Source organism: Carassius auratus, chromosome 11 (assembly GCF_003368295.1).
Source record: "Carassius auratus strain Wakin chromosome 11, ASM336829v1, whole genome shotgun sequence".
Taxonomy (NCBI): Eukaryota; Metazoa; Chordata; class Actinopteri; order Cypriniformes; family Cyprinidae; genus Carassius; species Carassius auratus.
In genome coordinates, this window is record NC_039253.1 from 10271202 (window position 1) to 10292966 (window position 21765).

At 35.1% G+C, this 21765-nt stretch overlaps 1 protein-coding gene across 1 annotated transcript; it reads right to left on the reverse strand.

The window, feature by feature from the left end:
* Nucleotides 1–4621: 4621 nt before the first annotated feature.
* LOC113110583 (WD repeat-containing protein 18-like) lies at nucleotides 4622–21462 on the reverse strand. Its single transcript, XM_026274707.1, has 5 exons — nucleotides 21212–21462; nucleotides 20456–20566; nucleotides 19764–19897; nucleotides 6949–7090; nucleotides 4622–4702 (listed from the first exon to the last, which is right to left on the reverse strand). Exons 1-5 carry the CDS (start codon nucleotides 21419–21421, stop codon nucleotides 4622–4624), a joined length of 678 nt encoding a protein of 225 aa, XP_026130492.1. The 5' UTR covers nucleotides 21422–21462.
* Between the last annotated feature and the right edge of the window lie 303 nt (nucleotides 21463–21765).

The window sequence follows — 21765 nt, forward strand, 5'->3', positions numbered from 1 at the left end:
ATTTTTGCATAGTATGGAAGTCAATGGCTACCGTCAACTGTTTGGTTAACAACATTCTTCTTTTGTGTTTAAACAAAAGATGAAATTCAAATAAACCATTCCATTAATTTGTCAACTGGAATAGTTTTAAATAGTCAAAAATCCCAAATTAATACACCCAGCCAGTATATCAGTCATAATTCAAATAACCCTCATAAGAAACCACAGATATAAGAGCTTTTTTCTAAACATGTAGAGCAAAGGTCATGTGATGTTCCACCAAATGAATTGACCATTTCATAAATCAGGCTGTCCAATGCACTGGTCAAAGGCAGGCGGTGCATCTGTGTGGGATAGTTTGTCAATCCATGTCAGACATTTCTAACCATCATTAAACACCCAACAGCGATCGGTCTGCAGTTTGACACAGAGACACCTCTCCATCTCTCTTGCACTAACAAGCCCATGTCTTTGTGCAATGTGACCTCCTCACGACAACGACAAACAAAATAATTAATCTAGGATGACTGACAGGCCGTAATCCACCGTAGCCGATGCTTATTGAGCTCAAATGACTAATGAACAACAGTGGGACAGATTAAACATCAGAATGATCAAACTTGATTGATGGCAATCTGATGGCGACCACTTTTGTCTAAATGGGACAGAGCACAAACGGGAGGGAGGGGGTGCCTGGATTCAACAAATATCAGAGAGAAAAAAATGTAGTTTAATGGTGGCTTGAGATGAAGCTTTAAAGTACATATTCAGCCTTTGATAAGTGACATCTGTGCTTCTCCACCACCGAAAAGCACCACTTTCCACTGGCTTAAAGGGGAGTTTAATTAAAAAGTGCCTAAGAGACACCCACAAACAAACAAGAAACTCATTTACTGGTAGATACATTCAAAAACTGGCCTTTAAAATCTGTCAAGACTGCATTTTCAATGCCAGTTTTCCTACATTTCTCACATATAGCTTATTCATTTCACATACCCTTAGGCTGTATATTTCTCTCTCTCTATCTCTCTCTCTCTCTCTCTCTCTCTCTCACTCTCTCACATACATATATATATATATATATATATATATATATATATAAATATATATATGTGTGTGTGTGCAATATACTGCATGACTCAACCCACTATCCATTAGATTGAAGATGAACTCCATTCAAGGCCAACAGATATCAGTTTTCGGACCTCATATAAACCTATATGAAATTCATAAAACTGACTCTTTTCAAATGAAGAAAGGAAGCCAGGGCAGGATTCAGACGTTTGGCTAGAAAGCAAAACAACTTCGACATTAAACCTGATGAAAAAGCTTCACCCCATCGCTTTCTTTCAGTAGATAGATACATTATCTAGTGAGTTCAGGTTGTTGTACAAAATCGACAATAAAGAGCTGCAGAAGGAGACGTGGAAATAAATCCACTAGAATATTTAGCATCATTTTCAAATTTGGTTTTCAATTTTAGTATAGTTAAAAAATATTTTTTTATTTCAGCTTTATAAATAATTATTTATTTATTTACTTTTCTGTTAATGATAAAAACAATGACGGACAGATTGGCGTACTAACAGCTAAAGCGTACAAAGACTAATGAAAGCTAAGTTGGTAACAAAACCACTTCAAGTGCAAATGAAACTATCCCAAAATCAAATGAAGGACTATTGCATTTGAACGCATTCCAAAAAGATTTTGGCTGCATTTCAATCTAATTTAAAAGGGATCTTCTGGACTCTTTGGTACAGCTAACAGAAAGGTTTCCCTGTCATTCACAGGCCAGTAAAGTGGCAGATGGGAAGGGCTGAATGCAGATGATAAACTTTAAGTCCTCTCAGCACCTTGCTGCCTTGAGTTGTCTTTGAAATGCTCATTTCACACTCATTCTCATCCTGCATGCAATTGAACAACACTCTCAATTTTAAAACAATGTTGCATGGGTTAATAATGGCAATTAAATTAGAAAGACCAGGTAAATATTAGGGGTGTAACAGTACACAAACCTAATGGTTCAGTACATACTTTGGTTTTGACGTCATGGTTCGGTATGGTTTCGGTACAGCAAGGGGAAAAACGAAATATAAAATTGCTTTTCTTTTATTAAACAGTGGTATTACTGAACAAAGCACTTTCTTTAAATAAATTCAATCATAATTAATTTTCTTAGGGATAAAAATCGACCTCTGTTTATGCTCTAAACTATAGGGAGCCCTTTTACATTAATACAAGGTTACACTTAACAACAAAGTCCAATCTTAAATGTAATTTCCATTTAATATTTTTGATAACAATCAACACTCGACTTAAAAATCATCTGCAAACATGTAAATTGCACGTAATGCAGTTTTTTTAAATAACTTCTAAACTATGCGATTTCTATTTGTTGCTGAAATATATTAATTTACACAGTGGCTGTCACAACCTGCTTCATTACACATTTATTTAAACATTAAATAATTCAAATGTGGTAAAAAAGTAAAGTAAATTATAATGCATATTTAGTCTACTATTTCGCAAAATGCTGTTCTCTAGACTTAATTTCTCTAGCAAACTAAGGAGCTTGACTACTGATGACTTTCCTGCCTAAGGTCAATTAAATGCCACATGACATTAGTTTTAATGTCTTTCCGTAGTTGAAACACAGATTGAGTGATTACAGGAGGCATGAGATGTGCATTCATGTTTATTTCATTTTAAACTAGTAGTAAATAGGAAGGGATGATCACACTCACTCACGCTCTATAATATATACATATTATAATTCTATATTTTTAAATACAGAAAATTATAACAGAAAAGACCAAATTAAGTCGTTTTTTGCTTCAACTGAATTTATAAGACACTATAAGATAAATATTGCTTTTGAAATATGCTTTACAAATCAGTATTCTCAATCCAATTTAAAGCATCCTTTCTTAATAAAAATAAATTTCTTGATCAAAACGGAAAAAAAAGATCTTCTCTATGCCAAAAAAAACAATGCAAAAAAAATATTTTGCATCCCATGAACCAGTGACCGCACATCAGTTGAATTCTTTATTAATGCACCAAGTTGTTTGGCAACTGCCGACAGTCTACAATTAGACTAATGAACTATACTTCTTGGCAGAAGAAATGTTTATTATGATTTATTATTTATAAACGTTGGGGGTATTACGCTCATTTTTACATCCAGCTGTCTAGAATAAGACACCGCATGGCGTCAAAATACTGCAACTCGCTGCTATCTTCCACAGCGGATCCAAGCCGATAAACATCAGCCCTAAACTAGCCATGACAATATCTACACGGGAAGCCCAAGACACAAGCATCATTCAAAACAGCCGAGTGCAGAACGTGTCACACAATTAAACAGCGTGAGCTGCATTCCCACGGACATCACAAACAAATTTTTAAATCGCTGGCTCCTTCTGGGAGTTGATCGATTCGGGTATAGATTGGCCCCGAGACCCTGACGGCAGCCACAGCGTTCAAATGGCTTTGGACAGCGTGAGACGAGGCTGATTATACGAGACCTACGAGCATGTTTTGTAAGGGCATTCATACCAAAAACAATCTCGGAAATGGTCCTGAGAAAAGAGGGGTGGGTGAGTCACCCTGAGGTAAACTCCCCTCTATTATCACCCACACCTCGTTCACCAATTTCTCCTCACTAGAGCTCTGTCATGACAACAACCGGTCCTGCAAAAGCCCCATGGGGGATTGTGGGTAATGAGAGAGTGCACTCAGTGTGACATTGAACGCCTGTGTGCAGTGGTGCCACAGGCACACCTCCAGTTTAAACAAAGACTAAGCAGCCAGTCGTTGATGACAGATCCTCGGAGCATGTAGCCTGTAGATCAGTCATGCCTGTGGCTTCTTTATAATGGGCTTGATTATTGGGCGTAATCCTGTCAAAGCAATGTCAATGATAAAAGGAATAAAGTCTCATCCAAAATCACACCGGAACATTGTTAGACGCAACGAATAGATCAGCGGTGAGAGCTGAAGTGTCCCTCGGGCTCAAAGATCCATGAAAGATCGAATAAGTCCTTCACTTCTTCACTGTGTATCAATAACGGACTGGGAATTATTCAGTACTGAGAGTCAATGATCACACACAGGAAACACTCAAAGCGAGTCCACAGGGCGATCTCAGGATGACCTTGGAGAGACGCTCTGCTGCTGATGCCTCCTTTGATATTTTGATGCTTCTGGTTTGCAGTTGCTCATCCTGGAGCTTAATCTAAAAAGTGCAGTTTATCGTTTGGATTTGAAAACTGAGTCTTCCATTATCCATGAATTACTAAAAAGGAAAGAGCTCTTAATCAGTTGATTGAGTAAAATTGTAGATAATAAATGTAATAAATGAACTAAATACTTAAATATGTATACTTGTTATGTAAATACTATATATGTACACACTAGGGGTGTAACGGTACACAAACATGACGGTTCGTTAAATACCTAATTTTGACGTCATGGTTCGTTACGGTTTCGGTACAGCAGGAGGAAAAAAAACTTTATCTCCTCAATCTTCTGCTTATGCAGTTTATATCACAGCCAGACACTTACTGACCCTAAGTCACATCCATTAACGGGAAAATCACATTTCCGCAAAGTTTTGAACTTGAGGAAGGGGAAGCATGCATTATTGTCCGTTTAAAACCAAATTACCCCATTTTAAGTGTTTTAGCTGGAAGACAGGAGGCCTGTAAATGCCTAACAAGGTCTATAAAAGGTGCACATCAACAAAGAACAAGCATAAATGGCATGCAAACTTCCCTTGAATGACAATCCAAGGTCTCATCACAGCAAACAGTAATTTAAGAGCATTTTCCCACATAAAACAAGAAAGAGAAGACAGCACATCATCTCAAGCTAAGTACACCATTCATGACCTGAGTTCTTGATGCCATTATGAGATTTTAGCAAGTTAAATAAGCTACAAACTGGATTACAAGTGAGGCAGCTTTGGGTGCATATGACAGAGAAATATGAATTGATAAATATTCATGCATTTCAAGTGATTTTTCAAAAACTGGACAGAACTGCTGAAGACATCAGCATATTAAATTAGCTGAGGTAAAACAGGCTTCCCATATAAAGTGTTAGAAAAATACAAAGATGTGTGTAGGTGGCACATGCGGACCATAAGGATGTGGAGATGCATTTTAAAGGGGTCTGGCATTTACAAGAAATGTTATTTGGAACAATAAATGGACACAAACAGATGTATTCAACAACTATAAATATGTTAAGATGCACAACGCCATGTATATTTTATGTATTTATTGATTTATGATTGAAAAAAAAAACCAATCAATTACATTTAGGAAAACTTTGCTATGCAATTAAAAGTTGTGTCAAATAGGGCTGAAATTATTAGTTGACATTACTGACAAAGTCGACAATAAAAAACTGTCAACATATATTTTTGTTGTCGAGTAGTCGTTTAATGTCATGTGATCTAATGTAAGAGCCTGCAATAACGCGGTTTGACCAGTGTGGCGCTGTAGTGCGAGACAGTAATTCAGCTCTCAGATGAAATTCAGGAGAAGACAGCACTTCAGAGCAAACGCAGACGATTCCAAGGCTGCTGATCTGCGTTTGGGTGATTGTTAATATTTGCTGCGCATTTTTCTCCCAATAACAAAATAAACATCAAAAACTGACAGTGGTGAGAAGGCAGCAGTTTAAAACGCATCTGATTAAAAAGATTTGGATGTTTGCATGAGTGCTGTAGTTCAGTACTCCAGTAGAGTCCAGTCAGGTAACATTTATTTATTTAGTACTTTTGTACTATAGATAGCCTTAAATCAAGCACCTTTACAGTATTATTAAACCTGAAAAACCAAAGTGTCGCTATCAGTTAGAATTACAACTTGATTTTCTGCTATAAAGCAGCTCTCCAGTGTGGATCTAGTTAATGATGTACGTCTTTTTCTCTCCCATCTCATTTTGTGTGGCAAATCTATTTATTTGTATAAATTTATTGTATAACTAATTACATAATATGACTTTCAAAAGATGAACTGATTACCTTTATTAGGATATACTCAATACTCCACTAATTTCAAAAGCTAAAATAAACAATACATTTCTACTGATTAATCAGTGAAATAATCGATGAGTAGTCGATTAATCGACCCAATAATCATTAGATTAATCGATTATCAAAATAATCATTTGTTGCAGCCCTAGTGTCAAACTAGCCTGGTAATACCTTCACTTCACTTTGCTTCGTAGACAGAGTCTGGAATGGCATAATAGAGAAGTGTTTTCTCTCTCGCTAGGGGGCACTTGTCTGAAGTTTAAAATCATTGGTTACCCGTAAGCCAATCAGATACGTTTAGTTAGACGTATGTTATGCGCCTGTACAGCCGCATCGAACCACAGACATCATGCATCAAACTCAAATCTATGATTGAACTTCCACTGTAAACCTGTTGTTAAACACTCTTCTTGTTCTGGCTTCAGTTTGAAAAAGAGTTGAATGTTCTCCATAACAGAGCGAATTGCATCCCGTGTCTTGTTTCCCATTTCCGCGGTCGTTTTGGTTTTCGATTTCTCTAACCTACAATGTAAAACTCGATGCTTAGCATCTACGTCACGCCTCTCAGCCCGCCCTCTGTTCGTTGATTGGCCCGGCTGTTTCCAGACCGGTGGCAAACAGAAAGCTCTGACGCTGTATCAGACTGAGTACAGAAGCGAAATGAAATTGAGCGGAAGTAGCAAGTCTGACATAGTCAGGCTAGTGTCAAACAGCTTGAAGGATCAAATCCTTTTTTTTTTAAATAACTCTAACTGAATTCGTCTGAAAGAAGTAAGTCATATACACCTAGGATGACTTCAGGGTGAGTAATTCATGGCTTAATTTTAATTTTTGGATTAACAAACCCTTTAATATAAATATACACTTCAGATATCGTGATGCATGTAATTTGCATATTTTAGGACATGAAGAGCAAAAATTACCTTAACAGTTTGGTCCAGGGATGCGGTGGCAACACGGGCTTGTGGTCCCATCAGGCCACAGTGGATGTCGGTAATGGGGAGGGAGTGACGGGAAAGAATGTGACGTGGTTCTGGTGTGCGGGACGAATCCAACTGAACAACACTGAAACACAATACACAATTTTTCATTACCTTGCCCTTATGAGGTATTTATTATAAACGACATGCTCAGGACAACAATTAATCATGAAAGCCATCAGGTCTATAACATATTATTTGTGTGATGATGAGTTAATTAAAAATTGATGAATGTGAAATATTAAAATATAACACACTGGGTGTAAGTGAATTATTAAGATTGATACTCACTTTCTCTCTATACAAAAATCAATGACAAGCTTGTGCCTTGACCTTGAAAATATTAGTATATAAGATTCAGTGACTCTAGATATCACACCACATCCTATACTGTGCCTTTCTGTAGAGGATTATATATACATATATTTTTGTTTGTTTGGATGTCAACATCTGGAAAAATATCAAACAAGTCATTAAGAACCAATGCAAATGGTTTACTGTAAAATGCAAAGAAACAAACGTGCAATCATTTAGTAAGTTAATGGAATAGCAGCAATAATTATTATTATTTTAAAATAAATTATTCATATACATTATGTATAATATTTATTTTGTAAGAATTAAACATTTGTTGTACATAACAGATTAGAAACATTAAAATAGTTAATAATAATATATTTTTTTTTTTTTACTTGCGAAAGCCTTGTCTTTAACAACTCACATGCATCATATACAAACAATTAATACGCTTGTTAATAATAAGCTAGAGGTTATTATGGCCTTATGTTTTTAATACTAATACTTTAATATTTTTGCTTCTTTGTTTATATGGATTATTTTATAGTGTATAATAACATGCAGAAATTTTTTTTATTACGTAATACACAATATACATCATATATGTGAATAATTTATTCAAAAATAATTATTGCTGGTATGCCATTAACTTTATGCAAAGCTAATTTTGCTAAATTATTTATTTTCATATTTGATTTGACAATTTGTCATATCCCTTTATTGGGTTAAAACAAAAGGAAATCAATTGTTCTTATTTTTAAATCTCCACTGATTAAAATGGAAGACTAAAACCATGTTGAAAATAACTTTTGCAGTACAAAATGTTACAGTATTGAACAAATTAACACGGTAAGCTTGCTGTATAATATGGAAAAATAACATTAGTAAACATTCTAGAATATATTAACTGAAACTGACATGTTACACTTATTATTACTTAATTTATTTAGAAAGAGTTTCATTTCTTCACTTTTAGCTAATTATTTAAATTTTCCCTATAAGTTTGCAATAAAATTAAGGCAATTGATTTCCGAGCCATTTTTCAGCAAACTGAACTTGTGTAGAGTCACACTGCTAATGACTGTCGCATGCGTCTGGCCAAACAATCAGCCTCAAGAAAAAGACTGAATGAGAGAGATGCGGAAAGGAGAAGGAGATCCAGATGGAAACACAAGGGCAGATAAAGTGAGACGAGACAGGATTGAACCCCATTCTGTCAGCACCGCTGCATGACGCAGCACCGCTGGATGAGCTCAGGGGCCGACCTGTCTTAAACAACATCTGTCATACACATCTCCGTTTTTTCTGTCTGAGAGACTGAGGATAATTTCTGATTTGTGCTCAGTTTTACATTTGCTTTAATTGTGCTTCCTAGTTCTGGGTGAGCGTCCATGTCCACAGCTCTCTTCTACTGTGTTCATAAGTGTTATAATAGCAGTCTAAAACTTCAAACTTCTGGATTCACAAAATGAATCAGGGTTAATTAATGTATTATATCATGTATAATGTATTTTTCACTTTTCACAAGCTTTGTTGTGACCATAATGGGGAACGATGGGACTTCTTTGGTCAAAAAGGTCAAAAAGAATCACTGGTCTCATGTCAAAAGTGTCCACACCCGATCCTGGTCCCTATATATACAGTTTTATCAGAAAAACCTTTTAGACTTTCGGGTCAAAATGTGACCCACTGTGATTTTTAGGACAACATATTCCACTATAAAATCATTATGACATCATAATGGCATTTATATGCACGTCACACCTATGTTCATCAATTTGCACTGGCTACCAATAGCTGCTTGCATAAAATTCAAGGCATTGATGTTTGCCTACAAAACCACCACTGGCTCTGCACCCCTTTACCTAAAGAGTTATGTGCCTATAGAAGCTTGCATTCTGTAAGTGAACGACGCTTTATTGTGCCATCTCAAAGAGGCACAAAATCACTTTCACAGACTTTTGCATGAACTGTTCCCTTCAGGTGGAATGACCTTGCCGTTTTCAGATTTGCACTCTATTCTTTACTATCTGTTTGTTCGCTTAAAAAAAAAAACTAACACTAGCTTTTCTATTCTTTTTGTATTCTGTTTTCATTTTATTTATTATATAATTTTATAAATGACATTTTTTAAATGCTTCTGCTCTCCAAGGCTGCATTTATTTGATCATAAATACAACAGAACAGAAATATAACAATTAACTATGACCTTTTTCTTATTTTATTACATTTTCATGTAATATAGTTATTACATTTCAAATTAGGGATGTCAAATTTCGATTATTTCCATAATCGATCATCGTTTAAATTAACGATCAATTAATCGATTAATCGTTAACCATAATACTGCAAAATGCGTCTATTGCAGGCACGCAGTCAGCGGTATGACAGGATGTGCAAAAGCCACACACACAAAACGCTTTCTCACTTGAATTAAAGAGGTTTTAATCTGAATAAAATGATGCTAGTAGCAGGATTATAAAATGAATAGATGTGATTATGATCATTTGATAAAATGAAGAGAGCGCGCCATACTTTTGAGGTAATTTTACTTTGTTGACAGTTTCCAATCCCGCACGGAGAACGCTTAACGCGCCTCTTTAAATGGTTTTGTGGTGCTCGTTGTTGTATTTTAAAGCACAATTGCAATGTTTTCAACTGACATTATTGTATTTAAAATAAAATTATCCGAAATGTGAAGCGCGTGTGACTGCGCTGCACATTAAGTGAACTACATCGGCGCTGCTGCACCAAAACACACTGTTGCTCACATTAATTTGATCCTGCTGGATTCTGTCCTAGAAAATGTCAGATTTTTAAAAATCCTGCATACAGCGCATTGGATCGTGACAGTGCATGCGTGCAGACAAGGATGAGCGAGCGGGGCTTTGGCTAGATTTATTTGGAGGTTATTGCTCATGTCTCATTCGGCACAAATCGAAATGTTTCCATATTCGCAATGTATTTGAATGTTAAACTATTATTTATAATGTAAACTAGGCTTGTACTTAACACGCATTCGCATATAGACGGAAAAGATGATCCTCTTCATATGAGCAAAAACGTCCTTGGCATAACAGCAGAGTGGACCGGTATACTACGGTCTATTTAAACTGACCAGTGTAACCTTTTAATGTTTAGTTGACTATTTTATTTTGATAGTGAACAGACTGCGATGTAAGTTTGAATCGCTAGAATATACGTGTGCAGCAGGCTCCAGCGCGATCGAAACAGCTGAGAAATTAAAAAATATATATATTTTCCGCAAAAGTGTTTACTTTCATTTGTGCACACTCACAATAAAAACAGAAGATTTGTGCTCTTGTAAAATAAAGCAAACAAACAGAATGCGTTGTCATCCTTTTTTTTTTTGTGAATTTATGGTGCGCCCACACTTCTGTTTTAAATCCGTTAATCTTAATTATTTAAGTCGGATATATTTCGCATAGCCTATTAAAAAAAAAACAACAAAAAAAAAAAAACATGAAAACAAATTGTTATTTTTATGTTGGGCCTATTACTTAGTAGGCTATACATTTTCCTTAAAGCATCCCATTTTGTCCCAGGGCTTAGAACCTGTGCCCTAGTCAGGTCCATGCAGAAACTTGTGAACGATGCTCGGCGTCACCGTTTAGTGACAGCAGTGAATGCTCCAGGAATGTGTCGGTCACAGCGCCTATTAATCGCTGTTCTGAATCCAGCAATTATTTATTTAGAAATGATAAGATCTGATTATGACAAGTGTGGTATAAAAGCTTTGTTTATTAGAGGAATGATAGGTTAACTGGAAAATGTTAGATCGCTACCATGCTTTTGGACCCCATAGTCTTCATTTACGCGGCTTTGTTCTGGTTTGCCGGTTGGTCACGAATTTCCACAAATTCAGTATATTTAGGCATTGTTTCTTTTCCTAAATCTTCATAGTCTAACCCTCTAATTTCCCAGGTTTATTTTATTATCTTTCGCTTTTAATAACTGTTTTCGCATCTCTTACTGTGGTAAACATGGGAAGGGAAATTAAAGATTTCATGAATTAAGAATTCGTTCGATTTATTAATTTGTTCCCTTATTTCACTTAAATCATGGGTTATTTAGGGAACAAAATTAATGAAACATGGACAATTGCCACATTAATAATTCGTAGGAATTAATTAACAAGTTGTAGGAATTAATAGACTACCTGTCCTGTCACTGTGTCCCGCAGCCCTGCAAAGCGCACGATATAAAACAGTCATCTGATGAAATGATTAGTAACTACATTTCTATTGCTTTTAATGTTGAATAACTTTTATGTTGTTTCTATTTTAATGTAGTACTTTAAAGTTTAAATCACATTAAAAGCTTAATTTGTACATTGTGAATGAATGATTATGCTTTAATATATCATCACCGTCACTCACAGCCGCTCGCACTTGTTGAGTGCGCATGAGCCGCACGCAGCCCAACATTGAATCGGTTAACCGACCATCGACAGCCTTAATCGATTGCATCTCTTATCGACAATTAATCAATCATCGATTAATCGTTGACATCCCTATTTCAAATGTTGCAAAACATTTATATTTCAACTAAATGTTGTTTATTATTAGTGCTGAAAACAGCTGTGCGGCTTAATACATTTGTGGAATCTGTGAAACATTTTTTTAAGATTCTTTGGAAAAAAAAGTGAAGGTTTAAGAAATATTTCAGAAAATAAGTATATATGAACGATTTCTGAAGGATCATGTGACCCTGAAGACTGGAGGAATGATGCTGAGAATTCACATCACAGGAATTGACCTAAAGAAACATCACATCACAGGAAAAAAAATATTTCACAATATTAATATGCTTTTGAGAACTATTTACAAGAGATCCTTTGTACCTGTTGTAATTGGAAATTATAAATTAAAACGTTATGTGATTTAGTATGGTGGTTTTTATTTGTGTTCTGTGTCTGGTATTGGCGTGCTCAAAAACAAATTTCAACCATGGTTTATAATAAAGATGCCTAGTATTGCATTGCACTGCATTGTTTTTAAATGTATTTTTGATCAAATAAATGCAGCCTTGGTGAGCATAAGAGACTTTTAAAGAGATTTTTTGATATAATTGCAGAAGACTATGGTTAATGAAAACAAAGTGACTTTGTTGTGACTGACTGGCCATGTAAGAGTTTTTGGTTCGACATAAAAGCTTGGTGCATTTCTCTGGCAGAAGGTGTGTCCACTGCAATCAGTCTCAGCTCTCACTCTGTCCTGCATCCATCAGTGAGTCTGTGTCCCCCTCTCACACTTTAGATTCCCCTCGTTATTCACAGTTCTTCATTCTTCATGCTGCGCCGCACTTAGCGTCGCTCGCTCAGCAGCAAGGTCACAGTCAACACAAACGGGCACGATCCAGCTTACAGCAAAAACCCGAGTGCAGAACAGGGGCGATGTTTACGGGCAAACACGATTAAGCTGGTGACAACATGCACTAAAGGAATCAATAAGAGCCCTGGTGTTGCTAAGAATAAATGTACAGTAAATACACCCGGTAAACAACAAAACATGATCCAAACAAAGTCATGTAGTTCCAGAGGTGCATGCGCCAGCTAAAGAAACTACCACTGAGATAAGAGACGCTCTTAAGTGGTGTTAGGATCAATGACAATTAAAAGGTTAGCTCACCCAAAATGAAAATTCTGTCATGCATTTCTCAAACTCATGTCGTTTCACAACATTCTTTCATCTTAAGAACACAAATTAAGATATTTTTAATGAAATTCAAGAGTTTTCTGAACTCCTAAGGACATCCTTAAAACAGTCCATGTGACATCAGTGGTTTCTCTTCTTCCTCATCAGTATTCGACACATGTTCATGAGAGTAACACAATGCAAGCTCTCAGATTTCTTAAAAAAAAAAAAAAAAAAAATCACAAATTCTTTTGTTTGGAATGACATGAGGGTGAGTAATTAATTAATTTTTGGGTTAACTATCCCTTTAAGGTTGTCCACAATAAAACAAATTTAAAAAATTATATTATATATAATATGTTTGTTTTTTTTTGCTTTTAAATAATTTTTCAGAAAAGAAAAATCTTAAGACCACATCTTAATCACTATTTTTGGGGTCACACCACGACATCAGTGTTATTTTTTTATTATTTATATACTATTAAAAAATATTGATTAATTTTGTTTCTATTTTAGAAATGTAGTATTTTTATTAGAGGTGGGCATAGATTAATTTTTTTAATCTAGATTAATCTCACTGTGATCTTGAAATTAATCTAGATTAATCTAGATTAAAATGGCTCATTCGAATTCTGCTGTCGGCATTCAGAATATGTGTGTTACCGAGTAGTGGACCCGTTTGAAATTGTTTAATTTGTATGTTTCAAGTTTGTAGGTGTCAAGATACAGAAACTAAATAATTAAATGTAAAAAAGCACTGGATAGTCTTCAATGTAAAAATGAAATATACAATCAAACCTACATTTATTCAGACACCTTCAACATTTCTCACATTATTACAGTTTTGCTATATATATATCAAAAATTATATCTGGTGTCTGAATCATTTTTGGTTTGACTGTTAAAACTACAAAGAAATTCACTCAAAAGCAGTGAGTGATTTTCATTTTCATTTTCTTGGATTAACATTACAGCAGCCAGTAGCTAAATTAGGCGCGGTCCCTTTAAGAGATGATGAACGCATCCAATATAATACACATCCCATTTTTTTCCTCAACTGTTTACTTTCATTTACGAAATAACTGACAGTTTTTTCGAGCATAATTTCCAAGGTGGATATTTTGACATATTTCGTATGTATTTGTCGGCACTAGAGCAAAAATAAGCAAATTCGATGTTCAAGTGTTTTGATCATAACATTTGAAAACGCTTTCTCTACGTAAGCCCTGAACATCAGAACACCGCGAGTACTGAATTGGGCTCTTTCACATCTTTTTGTTTGTTCAAACTGCAATTTGTATTTGTTCGTTCAGTTGCAGGAGGGACTCGCAGAAGAGAGCTTGGTTCAGTGTCGCTGTCCGTGATACGCGGCTCTCTCTCTCTCTCTCCGCACCAAACACAGCGCGAGTAACCAGCTACTCTGTTCAGCTTTTCCGCGTCTTTTGTTTAGATGCTTTAATGTTTAAATCGACAAGCGGCAAAGCTTAACAACACGAGAAAAAGATAAGCTTTCGTGACGATGCGCAGCAGTGGCCCGTCAATTGTCCTGAGCATCTTTTTAGGCTGACCTCAGCCAGTCGGTTATATAAAATATCAAGGTGAAAGTCAACATAGCTTGCTTAGTATAGACCCAGATCTCAACCCAACTTTGAGAATAGATTAACGGCAATTTTTTTTTTTATCGCCCGATAAGAGTCTCGCGTTACGCTTTAACGCAGAAGCTATTAACGCAGATAACGGCCCACCACTAATTTTTACATTTCTTTTTTATTACATTTTTCATTTGAATTTGAGTTTTATGTAACTTTTTTTCCTTTACCTTTATTTTTTCTTTTACTTTTATTTCTTCAATTTATTTAGTTTGCTGTCAAGGCATCGATTTTAATTTTTCATCTAATATTTATGTGTTATTTTAATTTCAGCTAAATTAAAATGAATGAAAACTATTTTAATAGTTTTAGCTTGTTTTAGATAACAGTAATGTCAATGAATAATATTTTACAACCTAAATGAACAATGGTGTTTCATACATATTTCAAATTATTTGACAGTTTAAATAACATCGCTTTAGACCCTTTATTTTTATTTTAAGTTTTATTACTTAAACTTATTTTCAAATTTAGATTTTTATTTCAGCTTCATTTAAATGAATAACATTTTTAGTATCAGTTTTAGAGAACATTAACATAACTGCAACATTTAACAACCTAAACTAAACCTGCGTGTCATAAAAAGCGTCAATTGCTTACTAGTTTAACAGGTGTGACTTTAAATAACAAAACATTGCATCAAACTACTTAAATTCTTGAAAAGAAAACCTTATTAAATTTCTTAATTTTTTTTTTTCAGGACAGTTACCATTTTTAGTTTTCACCACTATCAAATATATTAAATTGTGTATAGGTATAGTATTATATGAAGCATTCGTTTAGTTTTGTTTATGTATAGGTAAAAATTTATATATAGTATATGCATAGTCTAAATCTGTCAGTAGGTTAGTTTTGTATAGGTTTATACGGTTTTACTTCATTGTTGTATTTCTGTATTTATATAGCACCGTGGTCCTATGAGGCATGACATTTCATTCCACTGTACTATATATCCATACACATGTACCAGAATGACAATAAAGCTCGACTTGAGCTTGAAAAGTGAATTTTAGTTCAGAAATAAAAAATAAAAAGCTCATGATAGAAGAAGTGCATTCATGAGCATTCATTGGTCTATGATTCCAGAGAAATAAGACATTTATTGCACACTAGATGTGCAGCTCACTATAGGTGAAGCGGAGTGCAGTGATTTCTGGAGTCGAGACCTCTCATCAGGGTCAGGGAATGTTGATTACGGTGATAGCTGAGAGGTTATTCTGTCGAGCGATACAGATACAGAATAATAGATGCGCGTCATCTCCTCTCAAAACTCAGAGACAGGCGCTGAATTATTCATCCTGGTTTGATGGCTGCCTCCTCCTTTCATTCATTGCAGCCCGTGGGTCTGGTTTACCTTAACTAACGTCATCAAGCAAACATGGCCGCGAGAAATCACTTGCCTTCTCCTTCAACCTTCAGTTCAAAACCAGCTGTTACGTCAAATACAGCAGGAAGCCTCAAACTGCAAGGCTTCAAAAACACACCACATGTCTGGGCATCTCTCGTAACTGATAATGCTCCGAGTCAGCGAGCCTCGAGGTGAATGTCTCTGCTCATCACACTCACCTCTATGGCTTCAAAGTAAGTTACTTCAGATCGATAACAATATCAGCGCAGCACAATAGAGACGGACAGATCGGTTGAACACAAACAGCTTGGAAGCCGAATTGAAGCAACGTATCTGAAAGCAGTGGAAAACTGCCTGAGGTTAGACAAAGCAGAGCTGCTGTTGTTTAGCCCATTAAAAGTCGTTTTTCCACATGCTTTAAATCTTAATTACTCTGCTTGAGATGTTCTAAAAGCCATCGAGAAACAAAGTGGAGATGTAAGGTTGTTTATCTAGATTTATTTCACCATCTGCACCTGCTGGAAAACATTGAAAACAGTCACAGCGCCTTCTACTGGCCGTAACGTGGAAGCAGCCCTGTTTCAGAAAGCCTGGTAAAGGACATGTCTCAGTTATATTTCACCCCCAAAATCAAAAGAAACAAGAATAAATAAAAATAAGCTTATTTCTGGAACATTAAGATTTCTTTTGCATTGAGACATTATTGAAAAAACAAATGAATAAAGATATCACACATGATACGCCAGAGAAGTATTTGCTATACTGTCTTTTTCATGTTAAAATAAATAAAGAATTAGACAAACATATATGTAAAAGTGCTGTCAAATGATTAATTGTGATTAATCGCATTCAAATTTAAAAAATTAGTTTGCATAGTATGTGTATGTTCTGTGTATATTTATTAAATTATTTGTTAAATTATATAAATATAAAAAAATATGTGTAAATATTTTTAAAATATGTTCTGTATGTGTGTTTGTGTATTTATGCATAATAAATATACACAGTAAACACAAATATATTATGTAAATTAGAACTTATTTTGGATGCGATTAATTGTTTGTCAGCACTCACACACCATTTTATATATACATTTTATAAATATATATTTTTTTTTCACAGGATGATTTTTAACACTATATTATAAACTCAACACAAACACACACATTACAGTACTGATACTGTCAAAATGTCATTTTTGTTTGGGACTGAAATATAACATGAAAATGGGTGTATAAAAAGATCATAGGTTACAAATACCTATGATCTATACCTATGGTATTACAAATGAATTTTATCATTTTTATCATACATCATATTTTATCAGTCAGTTTGGGGATAGCGAATCATTTTGATCAGTTTTGGAGTTTGTAGCGGGTTCACGATTCATTTGAGCCAGTTCGGGAGTTCAAAGTGGGTTCGCGAATCATTTGAGTCAGTTTGGGGATTGCAAATCATTTGAATCAGTTCGGGAGTTCGGAGCGGGATTGCGAATCATTTGAGTCAGTTTGGGGATCGTGAATCATTTGAGTCAGTTCGGGTGTTTGGAGCGGGATCGCGAATCATTTGAGTCAGTTCGGGAGTTCGTAGCGGTTTCGCGAATCATTTGAGTCAGTTCGGGAGTTCAAAGCGGGTTCGCGAATCATTTGAGTCCATTCGGGAGTTCAAAGCGGGTTCGAGAATCATTTGAGTCAGTTTGGGGATCGCAATCATTTGAATCAGTTCGGGAGTTCGGAGCGGGTTCGCGAATCATTTGAGTCAATTCGGGAGTTCAAAGCGTGTTCGAGAATCATTTGAGTCAGTCTGGGAGTTCGGAGCGGGTTCGCGAATCATTTGAGTCAGTTTGGGGATCACAAATCATTTGAATCAGTTCGGGTCGTTTGGGGAGTTCATAGCGGGTTCGCGAATCATTTGAGTCAGTTTGGGGATCGCGAATCATTTGAATGATTTTAACTAATTTATAAAAAATAAGCTTAAATCTGAAACATTAAGATTAATTTTGCATTGTGACATTATTGCCAAAATAAATGAATAAAGATATCACACATGATGCGCCAGAGAAGTATTTGCTGTACTGTCTTTTTCATGTTAAAATAAATAAACAATTTAACAAAAAAATGTATGTAAAGGTGCTGTCAAATGATTAATTGTGATTAATCGCATTCAAATTAAAAATGTGTTTGCATAGCATATGTGTGTGTACTGTGTATATTTATTACGTATATATAAATACACAGCGATGCATGTATATATTTAAGAAAAATATGTTAACATAAAATATATATATAAAATATAAATTATATAAATATAAAAAATACATGTAAATATTTTCAAAATATGTACTGTATGTGTGTGTGAATTTATGCATAATAAATATACACAGTAAACACAAATTTTTATGTAAATAAGAACTTATTTTGGATGCGATTAATTGTTTGACAGCACTCACACACCATTTTATATATATATATATATATATATATATGGTCATGACAGGATGATTTTTACACTATATTATAAACTCAACAAAAACACACACATTACAGTACTGATACTGTCAAAATGTCATTTTTGTTTGGGACTGAAATAGAACATGAAAATGGGTGTATAAAAAGAGCATAGGTTAAAATAATTATACAAATATTTTAATGACCAATTTTAGCCTTCACCAATTCATTATCAATGCTCCTGTGGTATTACAAATGATTTTTATCGTAAATTAATGAAAGCGTAAACACTGTTTACATAATTACAAAAGAATTAGCACTGCAGGACAGAATATTTTCCCAAAGGTTTTTCAAGTAAAAAGAAGATTTTAAAGTCTGATGCGATTAAAAATTAAAACACAATAATAAACCAGCAGTACAGAATAACTGAAATCATGAAATCATAAATCTAGAGGAAAATAACAGTGTGAACAACTTGCCACAATTTCTATGGTCTTGAAGTGCACATATAAGCTTTAATTTGAGGTTATCTCATCAGAATTGGAGGAAAGGTTAAGGAATTAGAGCTCTTTAATATATGTACCTCCGCCCTTTTACAAGAGACCAGAAGTAATTGGACAGTTGACTCAAAAGCGGTTTCATTGACAGATGTGGGCTATTCCTCAGTTAAGCAGGTAAAAGGTCTTGAGTTGATTCTAAGTGAGCCATTTGCTTTTGGAAGCTGTTGCTGTGAACTCAAGTCATCCGGTCAAAGGATCTCTCCATACAAGAGAAACGAACACTGTTAGGCTTCAGAATCAAACAAATCCTTCAGAGAGAGATAGCAGTAACATTAGGAGTGGACAAATCAACAGTTTGGTACATTCTGAGAAAAAAAGAAAGCACTGGTGAAAGAAAGAAAAACCCTTTCACATCATCCAGCCTAGTGAAGAACACTCTCCAGGAGGCAGACGTGTCACTGTAAACGTCTACAATCAAGAGAAGACTTCACCAGAGCAAATACAGAAGGGTTCACCAAGAGCTGCCAACAAGGACAGATTAGACCATGCCAAAAAATCACTTATGAAAAAGCATTTTTTAACGGCTGAAATTAAGATCAACCTGTACCAGAATGACAGAGGGAAAAAAAAAGTATGAAGAAGGCTCGGGACAGCTCATGATCCAAAACATCAAACATGGCTTATTGCCATGTGTTAGTAAGTTCATTACCCAAAATAAAAAAAAGATACTTCAATACCACTTCCTGCATGTGCAACTTTGAAAACTCTGTAGATTGTCTCTCAATCATTAAGGTCAAGACGTTTAACCACAGGAAGAGTTGAAAACAAAAGAGAAATGATTAATGAAGCCTTAAACGCACCTGGAGAGATTCCAGATCAGAGCCAGATTGTCTTTCCCTCCCGACACAAAATGACTGCTGTCATCAGTGAAACAGATGCAACTCACGTCCTGATAGTGTCGGCTCAAAATAGCCAGCAAATTTCCTGTTGACATCTATGAGAAAGTATTTAAGAAAGTTAGATAGGCCTACAATAAATCCAGTTTAAAAGACATGTGCAGAGAAATATAAACTCTTTGCCTTCATATTGTTCACATGGTCTTAAAAAAAATTTCAACAAAGAATTATAAAGTGTGTTGTAACCAAATATTTTTCTAACACCTTAATATATGCTAGTTATTTTCAAAGTTTTTAAATATATTTTTCAAGTAATTTTTTTAAAATACTGTTAATTTGTATTTCAGAAATATTATGGGTTTTTTTTGTTATCGTTTTTTGGGTGGAGTTATGACATTTTACAACCATATGACAGTTTACAATCTGAAATAATGTGTCTTATAAATTAATTAATATTTAAAAAGACTTCGGCACACAATCGCAATTATTCACACAGTCAAATTAATTTTGCATTTATGCCCCCAAATAATACACTGAATTTTAAGTTACAGATCACCATAGAAGAGCATGCATTTTAAATGTTTTTAATAAGTTAACTAAATAAGAATTATGTCAGAAACAAAGAAAAACTGTGTGGTTTTTCTTGATGTCCTCACCTCCCACAGGTATATTGCTTCAGCAATGCCTGCCAGGACATACAGGCCATCAGGAGACGCACAGAGACACGTCACGATCCCAGGACACACAATCTTCTGCTGTAGCTGGTCCTGAAAGGCCATTCAAAAGGCAATAACTATCATAGATCGTCATCAATTCAAAAGGAGTAACAGACATTAATATTTGATGTTTAAACACTGCATGAAAACAGAGTAATATTTGTGTTACATTTGAGTGAGAACAGACATCTCTGGCTGTAAAAAGCTTTTAGATTAATCATTTTTTGACAGGTGCACTTTTAGTTTCATTCACTGAACCAAAAGAGTTCAAGCCTGTCTTTTTCTAGGCTGCAAAGTCAACTGCTCATGTGACTTAAATCACAACTCCATCATCTATAACATAATCAACCAATAAACTGTTGACTCTTTATTCAATAGTGTATTCAATTGGTGGATATTCTACTAAATTTAAACAATTGTGCATCATCCTGGATTAGATTATTCAGCACATTGCTCATTAAAATATGAGAAAAACTGGACTTTACATTATCAATGCATATTACGCTGAGAGATAATATGGTTGATGTATGATTCCCGTATGATTTTTACCAATATTTAAAGCTAATATTTGATCTTCTTTTAGTTATCTAATTAAACTGAAGAACGTTTGTTTCGAACAATTATGATATTTATTACTTACTTATTGAGGGTAACATCAGTAATTCTTATTTTCAGATGCAGTAGCTCTTTACCCACCTTTCTCTGGATCTCCCACACGTTTATGAAGTTCTTGCCGAGTTGAGCTCCTAATATGTATTCTCCGTTCAGGACGGTTAAAGACCTGGAGGACGTGTTACCCCCGCGATAGGACAAGAATTCTGACCCGGAATGAGGGTCGAAAACCGCACAGTTAAACAGCTGTCCTGCTGAATCTGTGGAAAGAACTACCTCCACGGGCGCCGACATGTTGGATACACAAAGCGCGACTATTTTGGAAGGCGTCGAGGGGCGGGTCTGTGGAACGTCATTTCCGATAAGTAAGGAATTCTGGGTATTGCTGTTTTACGCTGTCAAATGTGTTTGCTTCTTCTCTATGTGTGTGTGTGTGTGTGCGTGTGTGTGTTATACTGAATTTAAAAAATCGGGTTAATTTTTGTCCCCGACATTAAATGTTCCCCTAATTTTAAAGTAAATGTTTAAATGTTTATGATAGGAGCATACTGAAAAACATTATTCATAATTTAATAATTTTCATGGGAGTGGGTCGCCCCTTCATGGTGGCCGAGATGTTGAGATCACGTGACCATATA

Coding starts and splice junctions, on each gene's coding strand:
- LOC113110583 (XM_026274707.1), bottom strand. CDS start 21,421: ATGTCGGCGCCCGTGGAGGTAGTTCTTTCCACAGATTCAGCAGGACAG. Junction 20,567..21,211: donor TGTGGGAGATCCAGAGAAAG/GTGGGTAAAGAG, acceptor ATGGCCTTTCAG/GACCAGCTACAGCAGAAGAT. Junction 19,898..20,455: donor AAGCAATATACCTGTGGGAG/GTGAGGACATCA, acceptor ACTTTCTCATAG/ATGTCAACAGGAAATTTGCT.